The sequence below is a fragment of the Aspergillus tubingensis genome, assembly GCF_013340325.1.
Source record: "Aspergillus tubingensis WU-2223L DNA, scaffold_11, whole genome shotgun sequence".
Classification (NCBI taxonomy): domain Eukaryota; kingdom Fungi; phylum Ascomycota; class Eurotiomycetes; order Eurotiales; family Aspergillaceae; genus Aspergillus; species Aspergillus tubingensis.
The window spans coordinates 343,949-370,109 of NW_023336285.1; the positions used below are offsets into that span (position 1 = coordinate 343,949).

Consider the following 26,161-nt stretch of genomic DNA (forward strand, 5'->3'; position numbering starts at 1 on the left):
CAATGTCCAAATAATAATGCAGAGCTCCAATTATATCAAAAGAAATGGGAGTCTGGTGAAATTGTAGCTATCCGGAAATCACGAGAGACGCGTAGCGCGTAAAGAGGCTCGGGCCGGAAAATCTCCCCGCCCAGGAGAAGGACAGCGGCAGCTCCTGGACTGGCACGGGTGATGACATGCACCTCCGTCCCTCTCCCTATTGTATCTACCTATTTCCCTTCCTTAGACCGGCTCTAAGGACCACCACCACCCATTATATTTCCCTGCAGCTCACAATGCCGGTACTATTCCTTTTCCTCCTCCCCTTCCGATATATACCCCCAGATAAATTGACTAATCCCATACCAGGCATACCACTCCATCTTCCTTGAGGACCGGGATGTCCCCGTAATAGGTACGGCCGCACTCACCTCCCCGCCATACACCCACCTAGCTACCCCCCATACAGCGACAGCTACCTACACCATCCACTCCAACCCACCTCTCCCTCTCATCAACCCAACTAATCACCCATTGATAGGAAACTTCCCCATCCTCCCCCTCCGCACTCGCACCCGCGGCCCCGCATACACCCTCCCCCCGCTCCCGCCCACCGCCGACACCACCGATGTGCCCGCCGACAGCGAATCCTACGACTGCGTCGACGAGATCCTCTCCCTGTTCCGCGCAAATGTCCTGTTCCGTAACTTCGAGATCAATGGGCCGGCCGATCGCATGCTTATCTATGGTACCCTGTTCATCAGTGAATGCTTGGGGAAGGTGAAGCCCGGTATGGTGATGCGCGAGGCTGAGAAGGTATGCTTTGCTTGCCCTGGTTGTGCGGGGTTGTAGCGGATTGGTGATGGTGATAAATGATGTGATTGTGAAGTGCTAATGGGTATCATTTGCAGGCGTTGATCAACGTTGCGCTCGACCACTTCGCTATTCCCGGTGACGTGTCCTTCCCTCTGAACCAGGCATTTGAGGCGCCCCGCGATCGCCAGGATGCGGAGACATTGAGACAGTATGTTAAATATCAAGCAGTCCATTTCGACCGGAGCTGGTGTGTTGGATGGTGCTGACTGGATTGCAATAGGTACCTCTCGCAAGTTAGGCAGGAAATTGCGATGCGGTTGCATGCGCGGTTATACCCCGGTGGTGTTGGGCCTTCCAAGGTATATCTCCATACCCTGCCAACATGGAGGGATCTAGGCTAACAAGGATATAGTGGTGGCTGAGCTTCGCCAAGAGAAAGTTCATGGGAAAGAGCTTCTAAGGCGAATGACTGATAGATGGATGTGCTTTTGTTTTTGCTGCCAAACTCAGCGTATGAACAAACTCTCAACTGGACTTTTAGCTGTTGTCCATGTCTAGTCATTTTTACTCTGTGTATATTTGAATCTGAAGCGTTTTGATCCGACTCCGAGTGCTTGGTTGGTGTCATCAGCTATGACTGCTCGAAACGTTAGAGAGAAGCAGATATAGAGTTCTGCTGCTGGCAAGGGATCCACAAGGCCCCTGTTCGACCAGAGTCAGTTGATCCATCATCATGATATCTAGGGTCCTGTTCGACCGGAGCCAAATGTCCTAGAACTGGCTTCCGTATTCTGACCCCGGTCGAACAACATCCCTCCCGTTCTCTTACAGACGACCCTCCCAAACCCCATCACTACACAACCACACACCACTTGCCCCCCAAAACACCAGCACCAGCACCATCAACCAACAACACCCCTATTCAACCCCCTCTAACCCCAATACAACAAGCCGTTACATAACAACTACCACACCCTCCACCTCAAACCCAACCCAAATGTGATCCTCAACCTCTACTATACTCCTCTTGCACCGCTCTGCTTTACAGTCCACATGGACATACTATAACTCCATACCTCGCAGCTCATTTCTGACAAGAGTTTCGGCACAGGTCCTATCCACTAGACACTGCATAGTCCAACCAGATAGATGACGAGGTGCTCAGATCCTCCGGCTTCTTCGATATCAAATCTTACCAAGCATTTCAGCCGCCACTCAGGCCTTTACATGACGCATGAGTCAGGATCAGGCAAAAGCGGCATGATGAGTCGGGGTAGAAGGGGCGGAAGAGGGTCTTTTGTATATATTAGATAGTTCTGAGCGGGAATTACTAGTCTAAGTTATATATTTGTTAGATGGATACTATTCCCTTACTATATATACATTATGCGTGGGATGAACTATCCAGATGCCAGGTGACAATGGCGAATAGATTTGTAAATGATTATGATGTGTAAGACTTGGAGATTAGTGTGAGTAAATGCATGGATGAGGCTCTGAAACTAGGTAAATAGTACTGATGGGGCTGACAACTGGTCATGTATCTACCTATTATCAGGTGAATGGGGTAGCTAGCCTGTTTCAATAATTTGCCCACTGTAAGCCCCAATTAGCGATGTAGAATATAACATATGAAAATTTTGGCATGATCTAAACCACCAGTGGGGTCGCAGCGCTAGTAACCATAAATTTATGGTGAGCAGCTTCATTAAGACATGCATCCGTCACAAATGTAGGCGTCTAAATAGCACGACCAGCAATGCAGACAACGAACTATGCAGCTTCATTATCACCGCCCTTCTCAAACAACTCCTCAATACTCTCCAAGCTCTTCCCCTTCGTCTCCGGCATCAGCACACACACCGCCACCGCCACAAGCGTCGAGAACCCATACAAGAAATACGGACCTGACGGAGACCGATGCAGAAACAAAGGGGCAGTAAGTGTGACGATAAAGTTAACAATCCAATTAGCAAGCAGTTCTACCGCACATACCTTTGCCCGGAGTCGAGTGGGAATAATCTCTGAGGCGTAGATCTTGCCAACCTAAAGAGAACCACATCAGTAAATCAATCTGTGCAGCTCGAAGAACAGTACTCACCACCGCCCACGACCAGGAAAAGTTTGCCACAAAGATAAATATCAGCACCACCACGGCCCATTGAGCAGAGTGAGATTCGAGGGTGACGGCATCGTGGGTTGTGTGACCGTAACGGGCGTACAGTGCTCCAATAATGATGAAACAGATGGACATTGCTGATCCCCCAGTGATCAACGGCTTGCGACGTCCCCATCGGTCTACCCAGATCTGGGCGGGGATGGTAAAGACCAACATCACAATGCCGATGATGCCGGATGACAGGAAGGACGCCTTAGTGGATGTAAAACCCGCTTGTTGAAAAAGGATAGGTGCATAGTATAGGACAACGTCGATCTGTAGTGATTTAGTCCAGCGTCCAGGAGGCCCGGTCGAGAACCATGAGCGCATTGGGAGGGAAGTGGGACGAAGCTGAACTTACCCCTGTCAATTGCTGAAAAGTCATCAGAAACACTCCAAGGGATGTACGACCAATGTACTTCCGACCAAAGATCTCCGCCATACTAGCGGTCGGTCGCCGCTGGTCAGACTGCAGACTGTCCTGAATCTCCCGTAGCTCCTCGTCCACCGTAGATGCAGGGCGCAGTTTACGCAAAACGTGACGTGCATCTTCGTTGCGGCCGACCTGCGCCAGCCACCGAGGCGAGAATGGCAGCATAAGCATCACGACCGACAGCACCGCAGCCATGATGGCCTGGATAATGAACGGCACCCTCCATGACATGCTACCATTGAGATACTGTGTCCCATAGGTGATAAAGTACCCCGCCATAATGCCAAAAACCACGTAGAGCTGAAGTGAGCAAGCCACCACGCCCCGCACATCTGCAGGGGCTATCTCCACCAGGTACACGGTGGTGACGGAAATGGCTTGGCCCATGCCGACCCCGGTAATCAGCCGGGCGACGATCAGGCTAGCGAAATTAGGCGAGCAGGCGGATATTATGGTCCCTGCCAGTGAGAGCAGGCTGCCGATGAGAATTCCGTACTTTCTCGAGATGCGGTCCGAGACATGGCCACTCGTCAGAGAGGATGCGGATGACGAAAGGAGGATACAAGCGACGTAGACACCCTGCTGCGTAGACGATAATCGGCCAATAGAGGATTCAAATTGGGGCATTTGCGTGATCGGACCAATCGAACCTGAAAGTGTGAGTTTCGGGGCCATGGGGTGAGGGAAGTGAACAGACCTGTGTCCAGGCCATACAAGAGTCCGGCCAGGGCGACATGGCCAGCAATGAGGAAAACCTTCCCCTTGGGCGAACCCATCGGATGAGACTGGTGCGGTTGAAAGAGAGCGAGACGGAAATAGATGTTTTGACTGAGGAAGAAGACGATTTGAAGCGACCTCCTTTTTGCATGGGCTTCATTCACCCCCTCTCTAAGGTAGCATCGCCTAAGTTGCTCTTAGACAACAGAATGGTCGCCGGCGTCGGAGTTGCGAGGACAGTCATTTGCGGTCTGGACTAATACCCCTGTAATTGAGACTGACTCTGATAGGATAGTGCAGCAATATATGCATGTTGTGCGCAGCATGATCGACTCCGAGCGGTCAGATCAGTGCCCCAGCGAGGTGGGATCACCGTTGGATTTAGATTGCAGCTTCAGCCCGAGACACCAAAGGCGGGGAGGTAGTGCAGCCCAGCCACCAATCATCCCTAGGAATGACTCGAATTGAATCTAAGTCGAGGTTACATTCACTCGCATGCTGTCTCTAGCGCTTATGCCGATCACTGCTCGCCATATGGGCCAACCCTGTACACAGTCACACCTATCGCTGGGCACCGAGCCGGTCTCGCGAGTCTTCAGGGCCAGTCTCCTTGCGTACATGCGATTTTAAATGCAATTGTCCCACGCGGAATAAGCGGGTGCAACCCACGAGCCTCGTAATCCAGGAAGATGCGTACCCGTTCTGGTAACACGCATCTGACTGACTAGAACTATACCTTCAACAGCAGGTCTTACTCATCTCGGTCAGTAAAGACCACCAAACGCAGGGGTTTATCGACTAATTGCATCGGGATCAGCGCCTCATGTAGGAACGCGAGGAAGACATTGGCGCACCGGGTAGTCCACGATGTAACTAGCGGCGACCAGGGTACGCAACCCGAATATGCAATGTTGCATTGTCGCAATAAAGCGCCCTGAAAGGGAAACAGTTTTATAGGTCATCCGCACACGCGAGCTGAGGCCCAGACATAATATTTACCTCGTATAGACAAGTGTACTGACCGGGATTTGACGCAACACTTGCCGTCGGCTAATTTTTCGCTGACGAAAACCACAGCTAGATGGTCTCGCCAGTGAAGGACCAAGGGGATTCCAGTGTTGACGACGGCGAAAATCGTAATGCCAGTGAATGCATGAGGATCGCCGAGCTGGAATCCCCAAGTATTTAAGGGCCTTGGTTCCTTCACTACCGAGCAGTTTGTAGGAACACTTAAAGCAGAGAGAAAAGAGCCTCTGAACGGATTATAGCCATGGATATCAAAAAGTGCGGTCTGGGTGCGAATGGTATGTTTGTCTTTCACTGAAAGTCTTATCATCTAGTTGACGTACCATTCCAGTCCCAACCTTCTATGACCCATCTGACATCGAGTCCATCCGTGCCTCTGTCTTCAATAATGGTATAGCATTTGTGGAGGGGTGTGAGGAAGAGGCCTTAGTAGGTCTTGCTCACCAACTGGGACAAGTCGTGAGACCGCGGAATGAGGAAACACCCGGCAGTGGTGTAAGTCGAATTCGATTTGCATCAGATTTGGTGGGAAAGGGATACAGCTCTGAAGGTTCGTCCTTAAAACGACAATAGTTTAGCAGGTCGTAGACTGACGTACTGATCACAGAGCTATTCTTCCATACCGATCGCAGCGGATGGGACGAGCCCCCGCGCATTTTGATGTCAACTCTCCGTTCTCAGTCAGAGTCCGGGGGCGAGTCATTGCTGGTTGACGGCCAGAATGTCCTCAACGCTCTTAGGCAACATGATGAGGATCTGTACAACCTATTCACTAGTTCAAAGCACACCAGCTTCCGTGCCGATGATGGAACGTTCGTGCCACGGGCCATGGTCGACAAAGAGACTGGAATCTTTCGCTTCCGGTTCGATGACGGCATCCAGATGTCGGCATCTATGGTTGTTGGCTTCACCAAGCTGCAGGATATCATCTATCAACATGCCTATTTCGTGTCCCTGCGACCCGGTCAGGGTTATGTGCTAGATAACCACCGGTACCTGCATGGGCGAGCCTCCTTCACTGGTTCACGGGAGTTGTTACGAGTCCTTGTCAGGCCCTCCTCTCCACCTAGCGAGAAGGTAATCTTGTTTGACATTGACGGCACACTCTGTCGGTCAGAGGCTCTCAGCATTGACGCATATTATTCCTGTGTGAGCGACATTGTCGGAAAGGACATCAATCATGCAAACACCCCGGTCAACTTGCACGGACGAACTGATCTCGGCCTGCTGCACGACATTTTGGATTATCACCAAGTATCCCTGAAGGATCAGGTGGTGGAGGAATTCCTCAAACTCCACCCACAGTATCTGGAGCGTTCTTTGTCCAAGGGTCTTCCATCGGTGATATGCCCCGGCGCACAGGAAATGCTCAGCTGGCTGATTAGGGAGAATGAGAACTCCGGCCAACCGAAGTTCCAGTTGGGTCTCATTACGGGCAATTCTCGTCCCAACGCGTTGCTAAAACTCCGCGGGGCGGGAGTTGACACCAGCATATTCGACCTTGACATCTCGTCATTCGGGGACAGCCACCATAATCGACTATCATTGTTTCAAGATTCCCTCTCAAAATTGAAGGTCCGCTTTGGCTCTCATATACGCGCAAAAGACGTTCTAGTCGTTGGAGACACACCCCTTGACGTGGAATGTGCGAAGCAAGCTGGTTGCTCAGTCGTGGCTGTTGCGACAGGGAACTATAAGATGGAGGAGCTGGCTTCGCTGAAGCCTAATTTCTGCTGCAGTCAGCTGACTGAAACGAAGGAATACCTTCTGCAGGCGGCCTTTTAGGTGCTACTGCCAGTGTCAATAATTTCCTTTCACACGCACATTATGAAAAGGCCACAGACTTTGTATCGCAGGTCATTAGAAAAGAATATTGGAGTGCAAGGTAGAAAGAAGCCTCATTCGCCCCAATATAAATATGTATAGGCTGTAAATTCTCCATATCGGTCGGAAGTAGTAATAATTATTGGTTCATATTGTTTTCGGGTGGCCTTCGAATGGTGCTTCCACCTAATTGCGCTCTGATTCCAATGTCGAGCCAATTATTCCCTGGATTTCTCCGGCCGCAGTACCAGCCAGAACGCCCACCCCAACTATTCCACCATCGCTGGCCTCTCGAAGGAAGACACTCTTCCCTTCACCCTGTGGTCCAGCACTGAGAATCAATCGGTCGATATGTCGCTGAATTCGGTCCTTGTAGTGAGGGTAGTGCTGGATCACACCACCAGACACGGCCACAACCAGCTCCTCTGGCCCTTTTTGCCAACCGGGTATCACTGCTTTGGAATCTGACACTGTATCATTCTGAGGGCTTATCGATTTGCCTGGTTTTGGATTTTCATCATCCGTTTCTAAGTGTGCTGTGCTCTTCAAATTTACCTCGCCAGTGCATGCCAAAAGACCAACCGTCGCTGCAGCAACCAAGGCAGATGATCTCTCTTGAACTGCCGCAGCGATTATTCGAATATGTCCAGCGAAGTCGGGGGTCCACATCCAGTCACTCGAGGATGGTGACGGGAGGTGGTTTGACAGTGCCACGGCCAGATGTTCGTTTGAGGAGTTCGAAGCCACCACAAGCGACAGAAATTCTGTAGATAGCGAGTTCCTTTCAACCAATTTCTCTGGCAATGAAGACTTTGGAATCTTCTTGACTCCGTGAAACCAATCATAAGAAATTATGCGGACGAGCTCGCCAATGTAACGGCCACCAACCATATACTCTAGTGGCTGAAAGCCGGGACGGTTGGAATGTTCTTCCAGTTCAGCATCCCACTTGGTTACGATACCGAGCTTCTCCAAAGGCCCAGTTGCTCCGTGGAGGGTCCATTCAGTCGAGACGACGGTTTCATCCGCTTCTGGCTGCTTTCCTCGGATATGGGCCACTTTCGATTCCTGTAGGTCAGCAAGTTTCATGGGAATAGCGGAGTTACAGCCGGCGCCGACGATGAGCCCCATGACAACTCGAGTATTGGGAAGGGCCCTTATCGAGTATGCCAGAGAAGCTAATGTAGCGACCGTATCATTGGTCATGACCGTGACCTTCAGCTTCGGTAGACAGTAAGTCTTGCGACGCTTAGTGGGCATGTCACCTGAGTCCTGATCAGACCGCCGGGTGTGACATTCATATCCATCCAGCAAGGCTTGGTGGAGATTCAGCGAAGAGCTCAAGGCGAACCCCTTGCCTGTGGGCATAAGAATGGCCTCATTGAGGAACTTTTGCCTGCGATCAGTTAACCCCACACTAGACACGTTAAATAGGCAAGATACGAACTTGGTAGGAAAACAGAAAGAAATTCCCATGATGAGCTCCTTTGGCGCATCGCCTTTAGAGTTGGCGAGATCGTCCGCAATGACTTCGGCAATGCAGTCACCAATCCAGGCGAATAGGGACTGGGCTTGGTCACGTCGGAGCCGCTCTTCGATGGGCCACGCCTTCTCCAGGGTTCGTCTTACATGAGGTTGCCTTCCGACTGGCTGATGTCCCAGCAGTTCAATGAAGGCGACTCGGAGATAGGAGAGGCCGAGATAGACAGCCAGGTAGCGACCGGTTTCATGGCCGGTGGGCAGCCGGGTGATGGCGGTGGGGAAGAACTGCTCGGATGAGCTGGCTGCCAGCTCCCGATATGTGTGTGACAGACGATGGGAGAGGTCATAGAGTGTGTCATGATCTATACGGAGGGGATGCAGAAACTCTTGGAGATCAGGATCCAACTTTCCCATCTTGGCGGATGGTTCCTTGCCCTGGGGAGGTTGCAAGGGTAATCAACTCACTATCTAGTATTAGTAGTTATTAATGGATGGAAGGAACCCAAGGCGGGCGGCGGGGACGAGCCGCTGGTGCGTGGCTTTTGTTTCATTCCCTGTGGCTCTTTGCCGCGATGGTTCCACGGGTCTTCATGCAAGGGGCAACCCTTGTATAAACGAAGGAAATTAATACTGCGCAGATACTCTATGCTTTGATATACTCAACATAAGTGACAAGGTGGATATATTCTTAGGGTTTGGAGAGTGCCTACTCGACACTTTATTTTTATAAATTTCTCCCGATCCTGCGATGCGCGACAGATCGCATATCTTATCAATCATGACATTATTCTATACTACGGTGAGACTCGCAGATGATTTGCATCAATTTATCTACCAGGGACTAAATTTGGGGAACTTTGTGTAATAGTAGGATTGACTCTGAGCGAGGTGGTCTCTATGATAGTATCTGGAACGTTGTATGCGTGGGTACTCTATCTTGATCTGATTTATAGAGATGCAGTTGAAGGCTTCAGCGACTACTAGTTAATAAGAACAATATTATGTCAGATGATATTTTTATCGTTAATTAGGTTAGTACGGTCTCATATGAGTAATATGCGGAATGGATGGAAGCCTGAAGGTTTGATCCAGGCCGTTTAAGTCCGAGTAAGCACCGGTGCCCCTCAGACCGGTGAATCTGACAGGAAGCACTTTCTTTTCGTGTTCATGAGGGAGAAGAAAGTTTCGACGTCGAAATCATAGAACATTTGCGAAATTATTGCATCGAAGGGCCATTCATTTAAAGTTATAGCAACTATCTACCATCTACTCCCCAGCCTTCACAAGATGACACACAACAAAGCGGCCTGGATTACAGCTCCTACTGAGCATCCGTTCACTATCCAGGACGCCCCATATCCCACACCAGGACCCGGAGAGATCGTGATAAAGAATTCTGCTATTTCTATTGTGCGATCAATCCCCTAATTTCATTGATCTCGGCTAATCTTCTGTTCTCGTAGAATCCCGCTGATTGGAAAATTCAGTACGAATACATGTTACAACTATCATGCAGCGTGAAAACAAAATTCTAACCATATCTACAGAATATATGGCGCACCTTGGCTGAAAAACTGGCCATTTGTTCTGGGCACAGATGTCGCTGGAGTGGTGGTTGATGTAGGCCCTGATGTGGTCCGCTTCACTAGAGGCCAGCGCGTTGTTGCGTAAGTACCACAGTCGCTTCTTCAAAAAGGTACGATAGACAAGCACGGAGACCTGCTAATAACTGTGCATAGATATTGCCACTGTCTGGGTACCGGCAATCCCGCCAACTCGGGATTCCAGCTGTACACACTGGTGAAGGAAACAACTGTAGCAGCAATCCCAGACTCAATTAGCTTTGAAGAAGCATCTGTCCTACCGCAGGCTATCTCAACTGCTGCGGCAGGTCTATTCCTCAAAGAAAGCCTCGATCTGCCCATACCCCCTCCTACCGGTGTGAAGCCGACAGGCAAATCGATTCTCATCTGGGGTGGCGCGTCTTCAGTTGGTGCAACAACAATCCAACTCGCAGTAGCAGCAGGTCTAACAGTGATCACAACTGCATCGGCTCATAACCATGAATTGGTAAAGTCTCTAGGTGCAACTGCTGTTTTTGACTACAAGTCCCCTACTGTCGTTGACGATGTTGTCAATGCGCTCACTAATACTGAGTTCATTGGTGTCTACGATGCTGTTTCTGAACCTGCGAGTCTTGAACTGGTGCGTGTGGTCCTGGACAAATTGAAAGCAGATGTTAGGACTATTTGTGTTATACCTTATGATAAACCTACGGAACGGTTTGCGCCTATATTCAGTAAGGCTCCTTGTGACTCCTTCCACTCACTTAACTCCCCCTACATTTGACTAACGACCTTTCCCATTTAGTCAGTTCAAACTTTCTGACTTTTGACTCAAACAAACATGTTGCAGAGGGTATCTGGAGAGACTTTGTCTTCAAAGCCCTAGAAACTGGACGCCTTCAACCGAAGCCGGACCCTGAGGTGGTTGGGAAAGGGCTGGAAAAGGTCCAGGAAGCTGTTGACACCCTCAAGAGGGGCGTATCGGCTAAGAAGATTGTTGTCACTCTGTGATCGTCAAGATGTGATCAAGATTCTAGGAAGACCTTTTGCATTATACAATATATACGTATTATTGACAAGACGAGGAGTATTTTAGGGTCTACCCAGGAATGGATGAGCCAGGAGCACCTTGTCCCCGCTCCTCCGAATAGTTGTCGAAGAAATTCTGAATCATCAGTCCACCCGCCGCATCCAGAAATTCGGCGTTAAATGACCCAGGAGCATATCCAGACATGTTATCATCCAGCCCTAATGTATTAGGTTTGAACGTTTGTTGGTCGTTCGTAGGGAACCAGAGGGCCCGGAAAGACCCCGGTAGCTGGCTGGAAGCATAGGGAGCCATGTCGCTGGGAACGGCAATTCCATGACCGTGCTCTACCGAATGTCAGCCACGTTCACCGGTGTGCAAGGACTTAATCTTCTTGAGGAATGTAGAAAGTGGTGGGGTCATACCAAGTATATTTTGGAGCACGTCTCTAGCTCGCAGGGCCATATCATGGGAAGAACCCAGGCTCCCTAAACAGTTCACCGCACGTTGTATTTGACATTTCCATGTCGGTGCCAAGCTATGTGCTGGCTCGTAGATATAGGACGTCGCTTGGACAAAGCTGGCCGTTAGCAGCCAGCAGGTCGCATACCAGGTCAGGCCGCGGCGGCGGTTGCTCGTTGACTCAAGAAAGCTGCAGATAGAAGCGACACACTCGTCTGCCGCGGTGAGACAGGCAGCGACTGGACCTGTGGAGGTGGCCAACTCGGATTTAGCTGCAATGCTTTGGAATAGAAAGGGGCGGTTGATAACAATGCGCAAGTGGAACGAGCGCCATAGAAGCACTCGACGCGGGATGTCGAAACGCGGTTCTAGAGGAACGCTGAGCCCAAAATGGGGCGGTAATTCATGGTACCAGGTGTGTATACGCTGCTCTAAATCCGCAGCTTTTTGTTGAGTAGGTAAATGGTGCGTCAATAGCTCTACCTGAACGACATTGGCGATTTTCGCGAGATTCACTTGCGCTATGAGGCAAGAAGTGATAGTTGGGCCGGTGCCACATTCAGGAAGTTCATCCATGTCTACTGCTAGATCGTGGTCATCAACATTGGCTGGTAGATGAACATTCACCCCAACAAGCGAGACGGCTGGTCGGCCCAGGGTCAGCTGGACGCCTGAGACGAATATAAAGAGTGTCCACCAGACGCGTCGACGGATCTCCATCGTGAAAGGGGAAGTACTAGGCATGCCAAATTCCCGGTGCAAGCCAATAGCCAGTGCCATACTCCAGCCTATACCGATCACAATAAAAGCAGCATTCGGCTTGTTGCGTTTCTGCATGTAGTTCGCCATGAGGACTATGGCTTGCACATAACTGAGAGATCCTTTCTCAAGGACATCCATGGACAAATGCTTGCGTGCTTCTTTGAAAAATGGTATATCCACTTTGGTGCCTTGCGAATCTCCGACGAAAGCACCAATGGCGAGTACGATATTGTACAAGATGGGCCAAGAACCATCGCGTGGCTTTGCTAGGGCACCTGCTCGTGGTTAGACATTCGCTTATTGATTGTTGTGACGAAGAGCTACCTGAGACCCTAGCACGAAAGGTTCCCTCATGCAAGATGGGATACGCGGGATGATAGATAGCAAAATAGTCATCAAGATAGCGGAGTACATCTGCTCGTCTCTGCTGTGCAGTGCAGTTGGTGCCACCATCCATGTCGTCATCAAGACAAGACAACGGGCTGAAGCTAGTAAGTGGTAAATATAGTGGAAGTGACTGGAGGAATTTGAGGGCCGCTATGCCAGACTGTGGCCCTGTATAGCCGGCCTTGTGCGGGTCGACCGTCAAAAAGCCCATGCCGTCGGTAGAGTTGTCAAAGTCCTGGGACTCGTCGAACTCGTAGTCTTCGGCGTTGCTGGGTTCTGCAAAACTAGCAGGAGGCTGCTCCGTTGCATGAGTAACCTCACTGAGGTGCTTCTGTCTCTGTGGGCCTTGCTGGATAGCGGTGATAGAGTCGTGTTGAGAGCGAACGGTTTGAAGTGCATCCTGGAGATCAACTGATGGAAGATAGATGGCCCATGCCCGTTCCATGTCAGCCCTCAAGCGCTCTAACTCATGAAGACGTCTATATAAATTAGCATTGATGAAGTAACCAATTTTGAAGCTAGTTGATAGGACAACCTTTGCAGAGTAGAAAGACGTTGGGATGGTGAGGAGTAACGACATGATTTGGCATCCCGACGACAGTTGTTGCAATTTTCGTTGCCAGAGCAGCGTATCTTGCGTCGCTTGCATTCATCACAAGCAAAGGTCTTCCGAAGAATGCGTCGAGACTGAGAGATGTCCATTTCCACGGGTGTAGTTCAAGGGAAGAATGAAGAAGTCGATTGTGGCGAACGGAGATTTCCCCGGGCGACGCCAAGACGGCTCCCCGCAGAGTCCGGGGATACCGACATCTACCTCGACAACGTTGTTCAATGCGGATTCGATATGAGTCCTGATTGTGAAGTACACGTATTGTCTATGAGGCATTAAGTTCAAGATTGGCAGTCTATACGACATGTAGAGGAAACTACGTGGCAAAAGGCAACGGTTTACCGATCCGGCATCCACTCATCGGCACCCGGAAATAGCCCCGATGCACGACGGCGATAGATCCGTTGCTCTCTGCACGGCTCGGACCCAATGACATATTGCAGATTTCGGACGATCATGCAGGCCATTTAAACAATGAAACCGCTGGCAAGACCCGGCTGTATTAGTTGTCAGTACTCGATTCACACACAATCTGAAGAAACCCATCATGTCTCTCGAAGGAAAAGTTGCGATTGTCACTGGCGGAGCGCGCGGAATCGGCGCCGGCATCGTCCGCAGTTTGAGTGAGCAGGGTGCAAAGGTAATCAGCAGCAAATTATACCTATGTGCAAAACATTAATGAATTTAACATAATCGATGTAGGTGGCATTCAACTACGTCTCCCCATCTTCGCACGAAGCCGCAAATGCGCTTATCGAATCGCTCCGGCAAGACAACCATGAAGCCGTTGCAGTTCAAGCCGACATCACCGACCCAAAGGCCCCGAAGATGATCATACAAGCAGCTCTTGATGCTTTCCAGACAGGCCGAATTGATATCCTTGTGAACAACGCTGGCGCGGGTGACAACCGGCCGCTGGAAGAAGTGACCATGGAAAGCTACATGCACCTGATGGACGTCAACGTGCGAGCGGTAGTCTTCATGACACAGGCTATACTTCCATACATACCCCGCGGCGGTCGAATTATCAATTTGTCGTCTATCTCTTCTAGGGGCGGTTATGCCACCCAGTCCGTGTATGCAGCTAGTAAAGCAGCAGTGGAGGGTCTCACACGGGTGTGGGCAACAGAACTTGGTCATAAATACGGAGTAACCGTGAACGCGGTCAATCCCGGCCCTGTTGATACAGATATGTATCAGGCAGCTGGAGAAGTGCATCTGAAGCGGATGGAGGAGCAGAACAAGAAGGTCCCGGCTGGGCAGCGATGTGGAACCGTGCAAGATATCGGGGACATTGTGTCATTCTTGGCTGAAGAGAGGTCCCGATGGGTGACAGGAGATGTGATATGCGCTAATGGTGGGATGTTGTATATTTAAACAGAGGCTTATTTACTCAGACAGAGGATAAATAGACTTGGCAATTTATTTATGGTTTCTGACCGATCTTTTGCCCTAGAGCTACAGGTTAACATCTTCGAGCTCGATACTACGCTTCAGATGTGGTTCTTTAAAACAAAATCAATCCGGCATTACGGCAGCAAGGTCGCCACAACCCCAGCATAATCCCGAAAGTCATCGCTTGGAGTATGTATTCACTGTTCTCCATGGGGAGGCCAAGTCTGTGACGAAGCCTAGTGGATTCTATCGGGAGAACCCCCGTCGTTTATCACGGCGATAGCTCCGCGAGCCGAGTCCCACAGTCAGGGCTCGTCCCGGTCATCGGCCCCAAATATGAGCTCGTGGAAAATTTCACAGCTGCAGAGAACCATATTTATCCGAATGAGGCCACAACTTGATGTGTAGATGTGGTAACAACATTGGTTACCTCTAATCAACTCATTTTCCCAGAGCCCGAATTAGCAAGCATTTGGTCTTCGTGCTGCCGGTACTAGATAGTAGTCATCTGTAGATAGGTCCGCGGACCCGTACCACCAGGAATTGACTGCTACTCAAACCTTTAAACTCAATTATGGCTATATCACGGTGGCTTGCCTCTCGGACAACATTGGACCGGGGCTAGGCAAGAAACCGGGGGTACCCATCAGAACCCATTGGCATGAATGCCGAATTGACAGCCAATGCGGGGGCTATCTCTGGGGTTCTGGGGTAATATAAAACGCCTTTCCTTCTTCGTATGTGGTGCTGTTCTTTCGTTTCCTCCTCCACATGCTCTATTAAGGGGTTCTTCTTCTCAGTTCCTTCACAGTTTGTCTCCCTTTAGTCACACCGTATTCCTATTTTCATGAGTTTTACCCTTCACAGACATGTCGGCTCCCTCAACTGGTTGCCACCGAAAGGGTGCCTCTCAGCAGCCTGCGTGTGACGAGATCGAATCCGCATCACGCCCAAAGATCCTCACCGAAGCCGATTGCTACTCAGAACTTGGATTTTCGTTCCCATCCTCTAAGAAATGGACGATAATCATTGTCATATTCCTCGTGCAGACATCCATGAACTTCAATACCAGTCTTTACTCTAATGCCATATCCGGAATCTCCGAAGAATTCAACGTGAGCAAGCAGGCGGCTCGTTGCGGTGCAATGATCTTTCTCATCTTATATGCCTTCGGGTGTGAGCTCTGGGCACCCTGGAGTGAAGAGATGGGCCGGAAACCTATCCTTCAACTGAGCCTTTTCCTGGTCAACATATGGCAAATCCCCGTCGGTATTGCTCCCAACTTTGCTACCATCATGGTTGGTCGGGCTCTTGGTGGGATCTGTACAGCCGGTGGCTCCGTGACTTTGGGAATGATAGCAGACCTATGGGAGCCAGATGACCAGCAGTATGCAGTGGCATGTGTGGTGTTTTCGTCCGTTGGTGGATCCGTCCTTGGCCCTGTTGTTGGGGGTTTCGTGGAAGCATACCTCCCGTGGCGATGGAACATTTGGATCCAGCTTATCTTCGGTGGCTTCGTCCAGCTGGCTCATTTGATCCTCGTTCCGGAAACAAGAACATCGGTCATGATTGACCGGATTGCCAAGCGGCGGCGAGAAAAGGGGGAGAATGTGTACGGCCCGACTGAATTGATACCTCTCAAGGACCGCTTTTCAGGGTCGGAAATTGTCGGGACCTGGCTTCGACCGTTCCACATGCTGCTCACCGAGCCCATCGTGCTGTGTCTCTCCCTGCTAAGTGGCTTTACTGACGCTCTGATCTTTATATTCATTCAATCCTTCGGACTCGTGTACGCACAATGGAACTTCAGTACCGTTGCTGTTGGTCTCTCCTTTCTTCCCATCATGATAGGCTACGTTATCACCTGGATCATGGTCATCCCAGTGATCAAACGCAACATTCACGAACGTCGCAGCAAGCCCAACGACGAGAGGGCCCAATACGAATCTCGACTCTGGTGGCTTCTTTACACTGCCCCGTGTCTTCCCATTGGACTTATTGGCTTTGCATGGACAAGTCTTCCGCAGACACATTGGATTGGCAGCATGTTCTTTTCAGCTTTGGTCGGAATCGCCAACTTTAGCATTTTCATGGCCACCATCGACTACATGATTTGTGCTTATGGCCCCTACTCTGCGTCTGCTACGGGGGGTAATGGGTGGGCTAGAGATTTTTTGGCTGGTGTGTTGACTGTACCTGCGACGCCCTTTTATGAGAGTATGGCAATCCTCAATCTATATCTGTTTGCCTATGTATAGTGTGCTGACAAATCCTTTAGATATTGGTGGAGACTATCATTTGGAATATGCGTCGACAATCCTATGTAAGTAACATTTGGTCCTGCTGCAGCAAATAACTAATCCAAACTATAGTCTGCATATCCATATTCCTTGTCGCGACGGTATATGTCGTCTACTTCTACGGACCTACCCTTCGCAAACGATCACCGTTCGCCCAGAAGCTATTGCACGCTAGGACAGACATACACGCAACAATGGAACACAGAAAGTAGTGCTAGGATTACGCTAGTGTTGGCCAATGGTGTTATGTGAATATGTCGTGAGACAGGATACCTGTAGGCCTTGCGATAGGTGATACGCTATTTCCGAATTGGAGTTCGTGCATGCTAGCTAGGAAATTTAGCAATGCGCCTGGTCATAGGATTTGTCCAGTATTATCAAGTCAAGTTACCATCTCTCGTCTACTCTGGTCATTATAACTGATGCAGTGAAACATGATTGAATCATGTACGGGGATTGAAGTGACGTAGCGGAGGGATGTCTGTAAGGGGTATAGAGAATCGGTCCACCGAGTAGGCTTGGTGCCCGTCAAAGAAAGTCATTACTCGCAATCTATGTCTCATTTTACCTGAATGAGAAAAAGTGGAATATTACTAATGATATAAAGAATAGCTCAGGAAGAAGACATTCCAGATGTAAAATATATATCGTCGGCGCGCTAAAGTCTAGACCAAAAAGGATATATTGCATCTAGTCAACCGGGCGACAGGGTGATATGTGTTTCAATATACTAGTATATCCCATTCGAGTTTCCGCTATTCCCAGTGGTTTTTCAATGGGGTACTTGCTGCCTTGTCACTCCACGAACAGAGTCAAAAAGAATCTTAAAAATGCCTTTTCTCAAGCCCTCGCTCTCATCCAAGTTGCATATACTAGCTTCCAGCCCGCCAAGGACACGGTCTTCCCTTGATCTGTATTCCTCCCTGAGAGGCAGAAGTTCGAAGATCCGCTGGCATTTCATAGCCGAATCTCGACTTGGCTGACCGTAATTCTCAAGCAGGATATGCCGCTGTTCGGTAGAACACATCCGCAATGCCTGAATAATAACCCAGGAGCACTTATTCTCCTGTACGTCGGTGCCAATTTTCCCGGTCAGACGGTGGGTGCCGAAGATGTCAAGATACTCATTCTGAAACTGGTAAAAGCTTCCCAGCGGGACAAGAATATCCCGTGTTTGCTGGATATTATTAGGCGTGTCGAGTTGTAAATACTGCAAGGTAAGAAGAACCGATAGGTAAAAGCTGTAGTATCCCCCCTTCAACTCGCATATATTATCATACTCTGCCATGTTCCATTGTTCGGTGCTCCGGTTATCGGAAGCAATGCCGTCACATTCTTGTCCAATTTCAGTCAAGAAAGCGAATTCGTGAAAAGTCTCCATGAATTTTAGATATTCTGGGTGTTTCTGGAAGTGTTGCTTGAGGAGAATAAATATAGACGACTTGAGCAGACATCCGTCGTTGACAGCCTTCATCCCGACTGATGTTCGTCTATACCAACACGGTTTGCCTCGACGGGTCAATGAGTTATCCATGATGTCGTCATGAATTAAAATATAGGCTTGGAGCACTTCTACGAGCCATCCAAGTATATTGAGGTCGTGCAACTCCTGTTCCGTTGTAGGACGATCTAGGATCGATAGACCTGTTTGTGGTACAGAGAGAGCGCGAAACATTTTGCCATTTCCTAAGTTCTCGTAGAAGCACTATTTTCAAAAGAGACCAATCAACCCTGATAGCCCTTCTTGGAAGATGTCATTTCATGGTCTTACCTTCGCAACATGGTTTATTACTTCACCAGATGCCCCATTCGAACCAAAATGCTCCTTAACATTCTCCACAAGCTCCGCGAGGACAGGGTCAAACTTGCTTCGGTCAACTGTGAAAGCCATCATGCCTGATCGGTCACTCCCGAGGTAAGGAATAGCTGTAAAACTCCCCAGAGTAGGTCTCGTTACTAATAATGATGAATGAAAGTAGGCTTGATAGCAAACCGTGGTCCAGCATCAATACTCCCTGATGGCGCTGAACAATTGCTTATAAGTCGTAACGTACTCCACAAAACGCAAGGATAGTGCCCTGTCCCGCACCTTCCACGGTCTTGTTTACACTCTTCCAAACCTTGAAGGGCATTAAACTTTCGGCATGCCTTGCCACAACATGTAGTTTGCTGGATTTTCAATGCACTCTTGCATGAGTTCCTATGTGCCTTGATATAATGGGTAGAAGTTTACCCTAGTAGGAGCAAGGGATTATGCATAATTTATTCACAAGCTACTCTTTATAATAGAATATACCTGAATTCGCTGACTTACGCATACCTTATCTGTAAGATATTATTAAAGGAAATTCTCCCACCATCACATTGCAGTTGTCTTCCCTTAAAGGACGTTAAACTTTTGGCATGCCTTGCTATAACATGTAGTTTGCCGGTTTTTCAACATACTTTTGCATGAGTTCCTATGTGTCCTGATACAATGAGTAGGAGTTTGCCCCAGCAGGAGCAAAAGACTATACACAATTCATTCACAAGCTACTTTATACAATAGAATATACCCGAATTCGCTGACTTACGCATACTTTATCTGCGGGACATCGTTAAAAGCAATTCTCCCACCGTCACATTGCAGTTGTCTTCCAAGTCCTTCATTTATTTCCCAAACATTCTAGCACCCTGCACATGTAATCCTTCAACTGACGAAATGTCGAAATCATACCAGGATCTTGGGCTATGGAATTTGCGGAACGTGGGAGGTTACCAAGTCTCACCCGACCGGCGCATGCGCAAAGACGTGATATATCGCTCGGCAAACTTGGATTCTATTGGGCATCCCGGGGCTCGTATACTTCAGTCACAACTAGGAATCAAAACTATTTTCGATCTCAGAAGCACAGTGGAACACAAAATGCCAAAGGTGTTGCTTGATGGAGCTGTTGTGTCTTTGCCCGCTGTCGCGAACCCCGATCATGAAACCCTCCAGACCTATTTCGAGGGAATATCTAAATCACCAGCGGAATCAGTCGCTCGCTTATACATCCATACCGTTAATAACTCGGTGAAGTGCTTCAGAGCTATATTCGAGTATATCAGAGATAATCCCTCATGCCCTGTGCTAGTGCACTGTGAGCTTGGAAAGGACCGAACAGGTGTCTTTATCTCTCTGCTCTTGTTCGTCCTTGGTGTGTGCGAGACGGATATAATCTACAACTACACTTTATCGCAGGACGAGATTAAGGATATTATACACGAGAGAAAAGCGAAACTTTTCAAGACTGCTTTCATGGGCGGGATTTCGGTTTCACCAATTGCCCTTGAGAATCATTTCAAGGCACTCCCGGGCTCTATGAAGCTGTTTCTTTCTGACCTGAGAGAGACGTATCGTGACGGTCGGGCTTATCTATCGTCACTTGGATTCAGTGATGTTGACTATGCTACTATCTACAACTCTCTGACGGAGAATCTCTAACCACATTCTGTAGAGTGTAGAAATGCCTTTGAATGACATATACGTTTCTTAATTTCACGTTTCGGTTCCTACGTCCTTTCTTTACATCCCTTCTCTACCTCAATAGACTTGGAACCTCACTAAGCACAATCCTTTATGCATTCAGATTTTGTAAGTCCAATTCACTATCTAAGGCATCATGCCATCCGCATATGGCTATCAACCGATGGTCCATATATAACACTCTTGATCCCTTTCCGTGCCACAACATTCTTGAACGCCTCTTCCGCCTTTTTAAAGTCAAACTCATGCGTCACCAAGCCATCAACCCGGACCCGTCCAGAACTCAGCAGTCCAATAGCCAATCTATAGTCGCCCGGCCCATACCGAAAACTCCCCTTGAAGGCGATCTCCTTATCGCAGACCATTCCAACCGGGAAGGCCACAGTAGGCTTTCCTAGTCCAACCTGCACAAAAGTACCTCCAGATGCAAGGACGTCAATCCCACACGCAAGACAAGCTTCTGCCCCTGAGGCATCAAGAACAACATCAACGCCCTCAGGTAAACCCGTGAGAGCACGAATCTGCGCTTCATTACTACTACCCCCCTCAGCCTGGGCTGTCTGCATCCGATAAGTATGCGTTGCGCCATAACGACGCGCACATTCTAGTCTCTCCTCCACAACATCAACAGCTACCACCGTACTAGCTCCAAACGCAGCAGCCACGGCACAGCAAAGTAATCCGACCGGACCAGCACCAAATACCACCACACTGCGATATTGCATATCGCCTCCCAAACGACAGGCATGTACTGCGACACTCAAGGGTTCGACCAGCGCACCATCACGAAAGGACACAGTGTCGGGAAGCTTATAGCAGCATTGAGCAGGAACCCGATAATATGTGCACAGGGTACCATTGACGGGGGGTGTGGCAGCAAATTGCATGGACGTGCAGAGATTGTATCTGCCGCTGCGGCAGTACGAGCAGACGTTGCAGGAGATTCCAGGCTCCAAGGCTACACGATCGTTCACTTTCAGTCCATCGACCTTGCTTCCTGTAGCCACGATCATGCCGGAGGACTCGTGGCCGAGAACAAGGGGCTGGGTGACTTCGTATCGACCGAGCTTTCCATGCTGCCAGTAATGGATCTGTGTGAAGACGGTGTCAGAGACTCGTATCTATTATGAATGAGAAGAAACATTCACGTACATCAGAGCCACAGAGACCGGTGGCTACCACGCGGACAAGAACATCCCGATCGGATTCTATAGTCGGGATTTCGCGCTCAGAGTAGGTGAAAGTGCCGCCCGGGTGCAAAACCAACGCACGGTTTACCGATAGCTGCGGTGTTGTCATATTGGTATCCTTGATTATGATTAATCCGAGAGATTTTTGGTCTATGCATCCATGCACTGCTTTGGTCTAATCTTATAGATCAAACATCGTCTCACATTGCGTACAGCTTGAGCGGCGATTGGCCCGGCGCTATCGCCGAACGAATCAACGGTGCCACAGGCTGGAAATATCCCCGAGAGCCCTTCCCCACCACTACCCCACATTTGTCCAGTTGTCCATCGATTCCCCCGCGTCTCGGAGGTATCGCCGCCTAATTTTTGAAGTATGGCAAAAATGAGATCCAAAGGCGAAATAAATCACATAAATATGGCACTTCCCCAATCCTTTCAGAGGTAGATCTTCCTCCTACAACGTTACGCACATCTAACACAATGGAGATCATCCAACAAAAACCCACCAACTACGCCATCCACACCAGCCCAGCCAACGACCTGCGGCTAGTGGAATGCGAAATCCCCAAGATCGCACCAACCGAGTGCCTAGTGCACGTTCGCGCGACCGGAATCTGTGGCTCTGATGTGCACTTCTGGAAACATGGGCATATTGGACCCATGATCGTGACGGGCGACAACGGACTAGGGCACGAGAGTGCCGGCGTGGTACTACAAGTCGGCGAGGCCGTTACACGCTTCAAGCCTGGTAAATTCCTCCCCACCTACCTACCTACATACAACCGCCCACTAACCATTTCAACCTCCAGGTGATCGCGTCGCCCTCGAATGCGGCGTCCCCTGCTCCAAACCCACCTGCGACTTCTGCCGAACAGGTCTCTACCACGCCTGTCCGGACGTGGTCTTCTTCTCCACACCTCCGCACCATGGTACCCTTCGCAGATACCACGCCCACCCTGAGGCCTGGCTCCACAAGATCCCCGACCACGTTTCCTTCGAAGAGGGCTCCCTTCTCGAGCCACTGACCGTCGCGCTGGCGGGTATTGATCGCTCTGGATTACGACTCGCTGATCCACTAGTTATATGCGGCGCAGGACCCATCGGTCTGGTCACTCTACTCGCTGCCAACGCCGCTGGCGCTGAGCCCATCGTCATCACCGACCTCGATGAGAACCTTCTCGCGAAAGCAAAGGAGCTGGTGCCCCGCGTCCGACCAGTCAAGGTAGAGAGGGGCGAGAGCTCGGCGGATCTCGGTCAACGGATCATATCCGAGCTGGGACAGGAGGCGAAGCTTGTGATGGAGTGTACGGGTGTGGAGAGTAGTGTGCATGCTGGTATCTATGTAAGTTTTCTCCTCCTTTTCCCTAATCCACAAATATAATTGTCTACAGTGATATGTGACTGACTGATTGATACAGGCCACCCGCTTCGGAGGCACCGTGTTCGTGATCGGAGTCGGAAAAGACTTCCAGAACATCCCGTTCATGCACATGTCCGCCAAGGAAATCAACCTCAAGTTCCAGTACAGGTACCATGATATCTACCCCAAGTCGATTGCTCTAGTCGCTGCGGGTATGATTGATCTTAAGCCGCTGGTGTCACATCGGTATAAGCTGGAGGAGGGGTTGCAGGCGTTTGATACGGCTAGTAACCCTCGTTCGGGGGCGATTAAGGTGCAGATTTTGGATGATTAGATACAAATAGAGAGATAGAGAATTTTGATTGTGTTTACTTGATGTAACGAGCCGAGAACATAGTTCGATCCTAATATCCTTGGTAATAGGCTTACTACTGCTCATTAAGTTGAATAAGGCAACCATATCTCTAATCAAGGTATCTCCAAGTTTCATTGTTTAGTTATGTACATCCGTCCGCAAAAGTCAGCAGAACCACACATACGACCCATCACCATAGCCTGAACTAAGATGTCAAATTTCTGAGATTAAGCCTTCGCCTTCAACACCCTCTGCTCCTCCGCCCAAGCAAGCGCACTCTTCCTCACACTCTCCTCACCCACCTCCGAGAAAATATCTACTCCAATTCTAGCCGGGAAATTCATCCTCTGGTGTCGCTCCAGTGACTCGATAGTAGAGAATGCGTCATCGGGGAGGAGGAAATCTTTTCAGTGCATATCAGCATATAGAAAAACTATGTACTTGAGGGCAAACAGGGGGATTACCTTGGAAGTTACTCTCGATTCTCTCTGGGGTCACGGATTTGGGAAGCACGACTGTTCCGCGCTGCACGGCCCAGCTGATTAGGACTTGTGCGGGGGTTTTGTTTAGTTTCTTGGCTGTTTCGATGACAAGGGGTTCGTCAACGGCGCTGTATTATCTGTTAGTGGATTGTGGTATGTGAAGATAGAAGATTTGGTGCATACCGGGGAATGTTATAGATGTTGTTGCCTAGAGGGGAGTAGCCTGCTATTACGATTCCCTGTACATTGTCAACTTAGTATGATAGACATGCAGTTAGGGATATAAAGTATCTTACCTTCTGCGTCGACCACTCCAGCAGATCCTTCTGCTGCAGGAACGGGTGAGCCTCGATCTGGTTCACTGCAGGGGTAATCTTCGCTCTATGTCTACCGTCAGCTTTGATACAGACATAGTATCAAAGACACTCACGTCTTCAACAACTCCTCAATCTTCTCGCGAGTAAAGTTGCTCACTCCGATCGAGCGAACCTTGCCTTTCTCCACTAGTTTCTCCATAGCAGCCCATGTATCCTTGATCGGAACATCCACGACATCAATCAGACCCGTTTGTTCATTAACGGGCTGGATGGTGGTTGTTGAGTATCTGAAAGCGACAGGCCAGTGGATCTAACATTTCTCAGCATCACTTCAACAGCTAGTGGACGCATCGTCAACATACAAGATACAGATCAAGATAATCAGTCTGCAAATCAGCGAGCGATTTATCCACAGCCTCTTCGACGTTCTCAGGATGGTGGTGGGTGTTCCATAACTTGCTTGTGAGCTATACAAACATATTAGCCATGTGTCATGTAGTTTAGTTCAGTTCGAGACAAAGCTCACGAAAATATCCTCCCGCGGAACACCAGACACTCTAATCCCATCACCCACTTCCTGTTCGTTGCCGTACACTGCTGCGGCGTCGATGTGACGGTAACCGCATTTCAGGGCTGCGATGACGGCATCGCGCACTTCGTCTTTCTTCGATTGCTATTTAATTGTTAGATATGAAGCGCATTTGTTTTGCGTAGAAATAATTGACGCACCCATGTTCCGAGGCCAACGGCAGGCATGTCATAGCCCGTGTTGAGCTTAAAAGTGCGACCTAATGCCATCTTTATAAAACCGATGTTTTATAGTAGGTGACTTGTTGGAAAGAGTAGAATGGCCACAGTAAATGAGAGTGCGAACGGTGGGAAGTGTATGTTTGAGCAATTTGAGCAACTATGCGGAGGTAGTAATGATATAACTATCGTCTATTTTGAGGTAATAATTCTTCGAGAAGGAAGAATATAGATCGCGTATAAATAATGACGTTGTCGGAAAAGTAGTAGGGTATCCGGATGCTTTTCCGGGCTATTTTCCGAGCTTCCCATAGGATAATATCCCACGCTGTGGGGCAGTGGAAGAGATCGCCAATATCCATTGTCGTTATTTTCCCGTAGGAATCCCCCAAGGTAGTGAGAAGCAGATATAACGCAAAATCAGGATGGAGATCTAGGTTAACCGGAACGGACAAAGGTGTTGAAGCAGGCCTCCATGGCTTCCGGTTACAAAAATCCAGATGCTCGGCACACGGTATAGTCGCAGTGACCAGGTCGATAGCAATGCAATAGTCCATGTTATTGAGAGCTGCGCAACTCGCAATTTGGCGTATATAGAAGGAGTGCTTCAGGTGCCACAGGGTAGCGGAGAAGCATGATCTACCTGGATACTAACTAAAGATTAATGTTTTGGGATTGATTACCATAACCTCAAGCAGATACTCCCGCGGTTGCACCCGGGAGTACCCTTGTGCATCAGATGCGTAGGTGATTCCGTCCGCGATTTTGCTGTGACGGTTATCTTCCCACCTTGTTGCATCTGATGTGTTAGTCCTCTCCCAGTAAAATGCGTTAGCAGAAAAGATAGTATCAAACACACCAAAATAATCAGTATTCACTTGATATAGGTCTTCGGTGTCTGCAATCTGGCAGAGAAACATGAGTGTTAATGAGGAGAGAGAACATAGATCAGAGAAGAGCGAAATAAGGGCAGGTTCAGACGGTATGATAGATATCTCCTGTGGACTAAAGAATTCAGAGCTTAAGCCGTAGGCCAATCTCACTCAGGTTTTAGGGCCAGGAAAGACATGTGAATTAAATTATGCGTAATAATACGTGGCAGAGCAATATCATACCACTGTAGTCATGTGATGCCACTCGGAATCTTCAGTATTTTGCAAGCGTGAAATCATTGGTCAACATCTCCGCCCTATACTGCAGGGACTCCAAAAGTCAAAAGTGGGGAAGAGCCCTGTTTTGCTTCTCCTCGGCATTTGAGA

At 49.2% G+C, this 26,161-nt stretch overlaps 13 protein-coding genes across 13 annotated transcripts; 7 read left to right on the forward strand and 6 right to left on the reverse strand.

Moving 5' to 3' along the window:
- Positions 1-275: 275 nt before the first annotated feature.
- On the forward strand, positions 276-1,255 carry AtWU_09443 (actin-related protein 2/3 complex subunit 3; the record flags this gene model as incomplete). The annotated part of the gene is made up of 6 exons (XM_035504549.1): positions 276-281; positions 349-394; positions 521-795; positions 891-1,003; positions 1,076-1,154; positions 1,208-1,255. The coding sequence occupies 6 exons, from the start codon at positions 276-278 to the stop codon at positions 1,253-1,255; spliced, it is 567 nt and encodes a 188-aa protein (XP_035360442.1).
- Positions 1,256-2,568: 1,313 nt separating this feature from the next.
- On the reverse strand, positions 2,569-4,162 carry AtWU_09444 (sugar porter family MFS transporter; the record flags this gene model as incomplete). Its single annotated transcript, XM_035504550.1, has 4 exons — positions 2,569-2,841; positions 2,897-3,229; positions 3,315-4,036; positions 4,084-4,162. 4 exons carry the CDS (start codon positions 4,160-4,162, stop codon positions 2,569-2,571), a joined length of 1,407 nt encoding a protein of 468 aa, XP_035360443.1.
- Positions 4,163-5,373: 1,211 nt separating this feature from the next.
- Positions 5,374-6,914, forward strand: AtWU_09445 (clavaminate synthase-like protein; the record flags this gene model as incomplete). The annotated part of the gene is made up of 3 exons (XM_035504551.1): positions 5,374-5,407; positions 5,461-5,679; positions 5,737-6,914. 3 exons carry the CDS (start codon positions 5,374-5,376, stop codon positions 6,912-6,914), a joined length of 1,431 nt encoding a protein of 476 aa, XP_035360444.1.
- Positions 6,915-7,139: 225 nt separating this feature from the next.
- AtWU_09446 (hexokinase family protein) lies at positions 7,140-8,849 on the reverse strand (the record flags this gene model as incomplete). The annotated part of the gene is made up of 2 exons (XM_035504552.1): positions 7,140-8,349; positions 8,401-8,849. The coding sequence occupies 2 exons, from the start codon at positions 8,847-8,849 to the stop codon at positions 7,140-7,142; spliced, it is 1,659 nt and encodes a 552-aa protein (XP_035360445.1).
- Positions 8,850-9,722: 873 nt separating this feature from the next.
- On the forward strand, positions 9,723-11,011 carry AtWU_09447 (zinc-binding alcohol dehydrogenase family protein; the record flags this gene model as incomplete). Its single annotated transcript, XM_035504553.1, has 5 exons — positions 9,723-9,845; positions 9,899-9,921; positions 9,983-10,102; positions 10,175-10,734; positions 10,806-11,011. 5 exons carry the CDS (start codon positions 9,723-9,725, stop codon positions 11,009-11,011), a joined length of 1,032 nt encoding a protein of 343 aa, XP_035360446.1.
- Positions 11,012-11,099: 88 nt separating this feature from the next.
- On the reverse strand, positions 11,100-13,340 carry AtWU_09448 (putative C6 transcription factor; the record flags this gene model as incomplete). Its single annotated transcript, XM_035504554.1, has 4 exons — positions 11,100-11,374; positions 11,453-12,526; positions 12,576-13,117; positions 13,174-13,340. The coding sequence occupies 4 exons, from the start codon at positions 13,338-13,340 to the stop codon at positions 11,100-11,102; spliced, it is 2,058 nt and encodes a 685-aa protein (XP_035360447.1).
- A 455-nt stretch (positions 13,341-13,795) lies between these two features.
- Positions 13,796-14,625, forward strand: AtWU_09449 (SDR family NAD(P)-dependent oxidoreductase; the record flags this gene model as incomplete). Its single annotated transcript, XM_035504555.1, has 2 exons — positions 13,796-13,888; positions 13,951-14,625. The coding sequence occupies 2 exons, from the start codon at positions 13,796-13,798 to the stop codon at positions 14,623-14,625; spliced, it is 768 nt and encodes a 255-aa protein (XP_035360448.1).
- Positions 14,626-15,512: 887 nt separating this feature from the next.
- On the forward strand, positions 15,513-17,155 carry AtWU_09450 (MFS multidrug transporter; the record flags this gene model as incomplete). Its single annotated transcript, XM_035504556.1, has 3 exons — positions 15,513-16,860; positions 16,922-16,966; positions 17,016-17,155. The coding sequence occupies 3 exons, from the start codon at positions 15,513-15,515 to the stop codon at positions 17,153-17,155; spliced, it is 1,533 nt and encodes a 510-aa protein (XP_035360449.1).
- A 560-nt stretch (positions 17,156-17,715) lies between these two features.
- On the reverse strand, positions 17,716-18,834 carry AtWU_09451 (FPP/GGPP synthase family protein; the record flags this gene model as incomplete). Its single annotated transcript, XM_035504557.1, has 2 exons — positions 17,716-18,648; positions 18,715-18,834. 2 exons carry the CDS (start codon positions 18,832-18,834, stop codon positions 17,716-17,718), a joined length of 1,053 nt encoding a protein of 350 aa, XP_035360450.1.
- Positions 18,835-19,644: 810 nt separating this feature from the next.
- Positions 19,645-20,409, forward strand: AtWU_09452 (tyrosine-protein phosphatase; the record flags this gene model as incomplete). Its single annotated transcript, XM_035504558.1, has 1 exon — positions 19,645-20,409. The coding sequence occupies one exon, from the start codon at positions 19,645-19,647 to the stop codon at positions 20,407-20,409; it is 765 nt and encodes a 254-aa protein (XP_035360451.1).
- A 176-nt stretch (positions 20,410-20,585) lies between these two features.
- On the reverse strand, positions 20,586-21,750 carry AtWU_09453 (NAD(P)-dependent alcohol dehydrogenase; the record flags this gene model as incomplete). Its single annotated transcript, XM_035504559.1, has 2 exons — positions 20,586-21,542; positions 21,604-21,750. 2 exons carry the CDS (start codon positions 21,748-21,750, stop codon positions 20,586-20,588), a joined length of 1,104 nt encoding a protein of 367 aa, XP_035360452.1.
- A 371-nt stretch (positions 21,751-22,121) lies between these two features.
- Positions 22,122-23,335, forward strand: AtWU_09454 (NAD(P)-dependent alcohol dehydrogenase; the record flags this gene model as incomplete). Its single annotated transcript, XM_035504560.1, has 3 exons — positions 22,122-22,389; positions 22,451-22,983; positions 23,060-23,335. The coding sequence occupies 3 exons, from the start codon at positions 22,122-22,124 to the stop codon at positions 23,333-23,335; spliced, it is 1,077 nt and encodes a 358-aa protein (XP_035360453.1).
- Positions 23,336-23,583: 248 nt separating this feature from the next.
- On the reverse strand, positions 23,584-24,953 carry AtWU_09455 (aldo/keto reductase family protein; the record flags this gene model as incomplete). The annotated part of the gene is made up of 8 exons (XM_035504561.1): positions 23,584-23,759; positions 23,821-23,966; positions 24,022-24,077; positions 24,135-24,219; positions 24,269-24,465; positions 24,518-24,622; positions 24,682-24,828; positions 24,885-24,953. The coding sequence occupies 8 exons, from the start codon at positions 24,951-24,953 to the stop codon at positions 23,584-23,586; spliced, it is 981 nt and encodes a 326-aa protein (XP_035360454.1).
- Between the last annotated feature and the right edge of the window lie 1,208 nt (positions 24,954-26,161).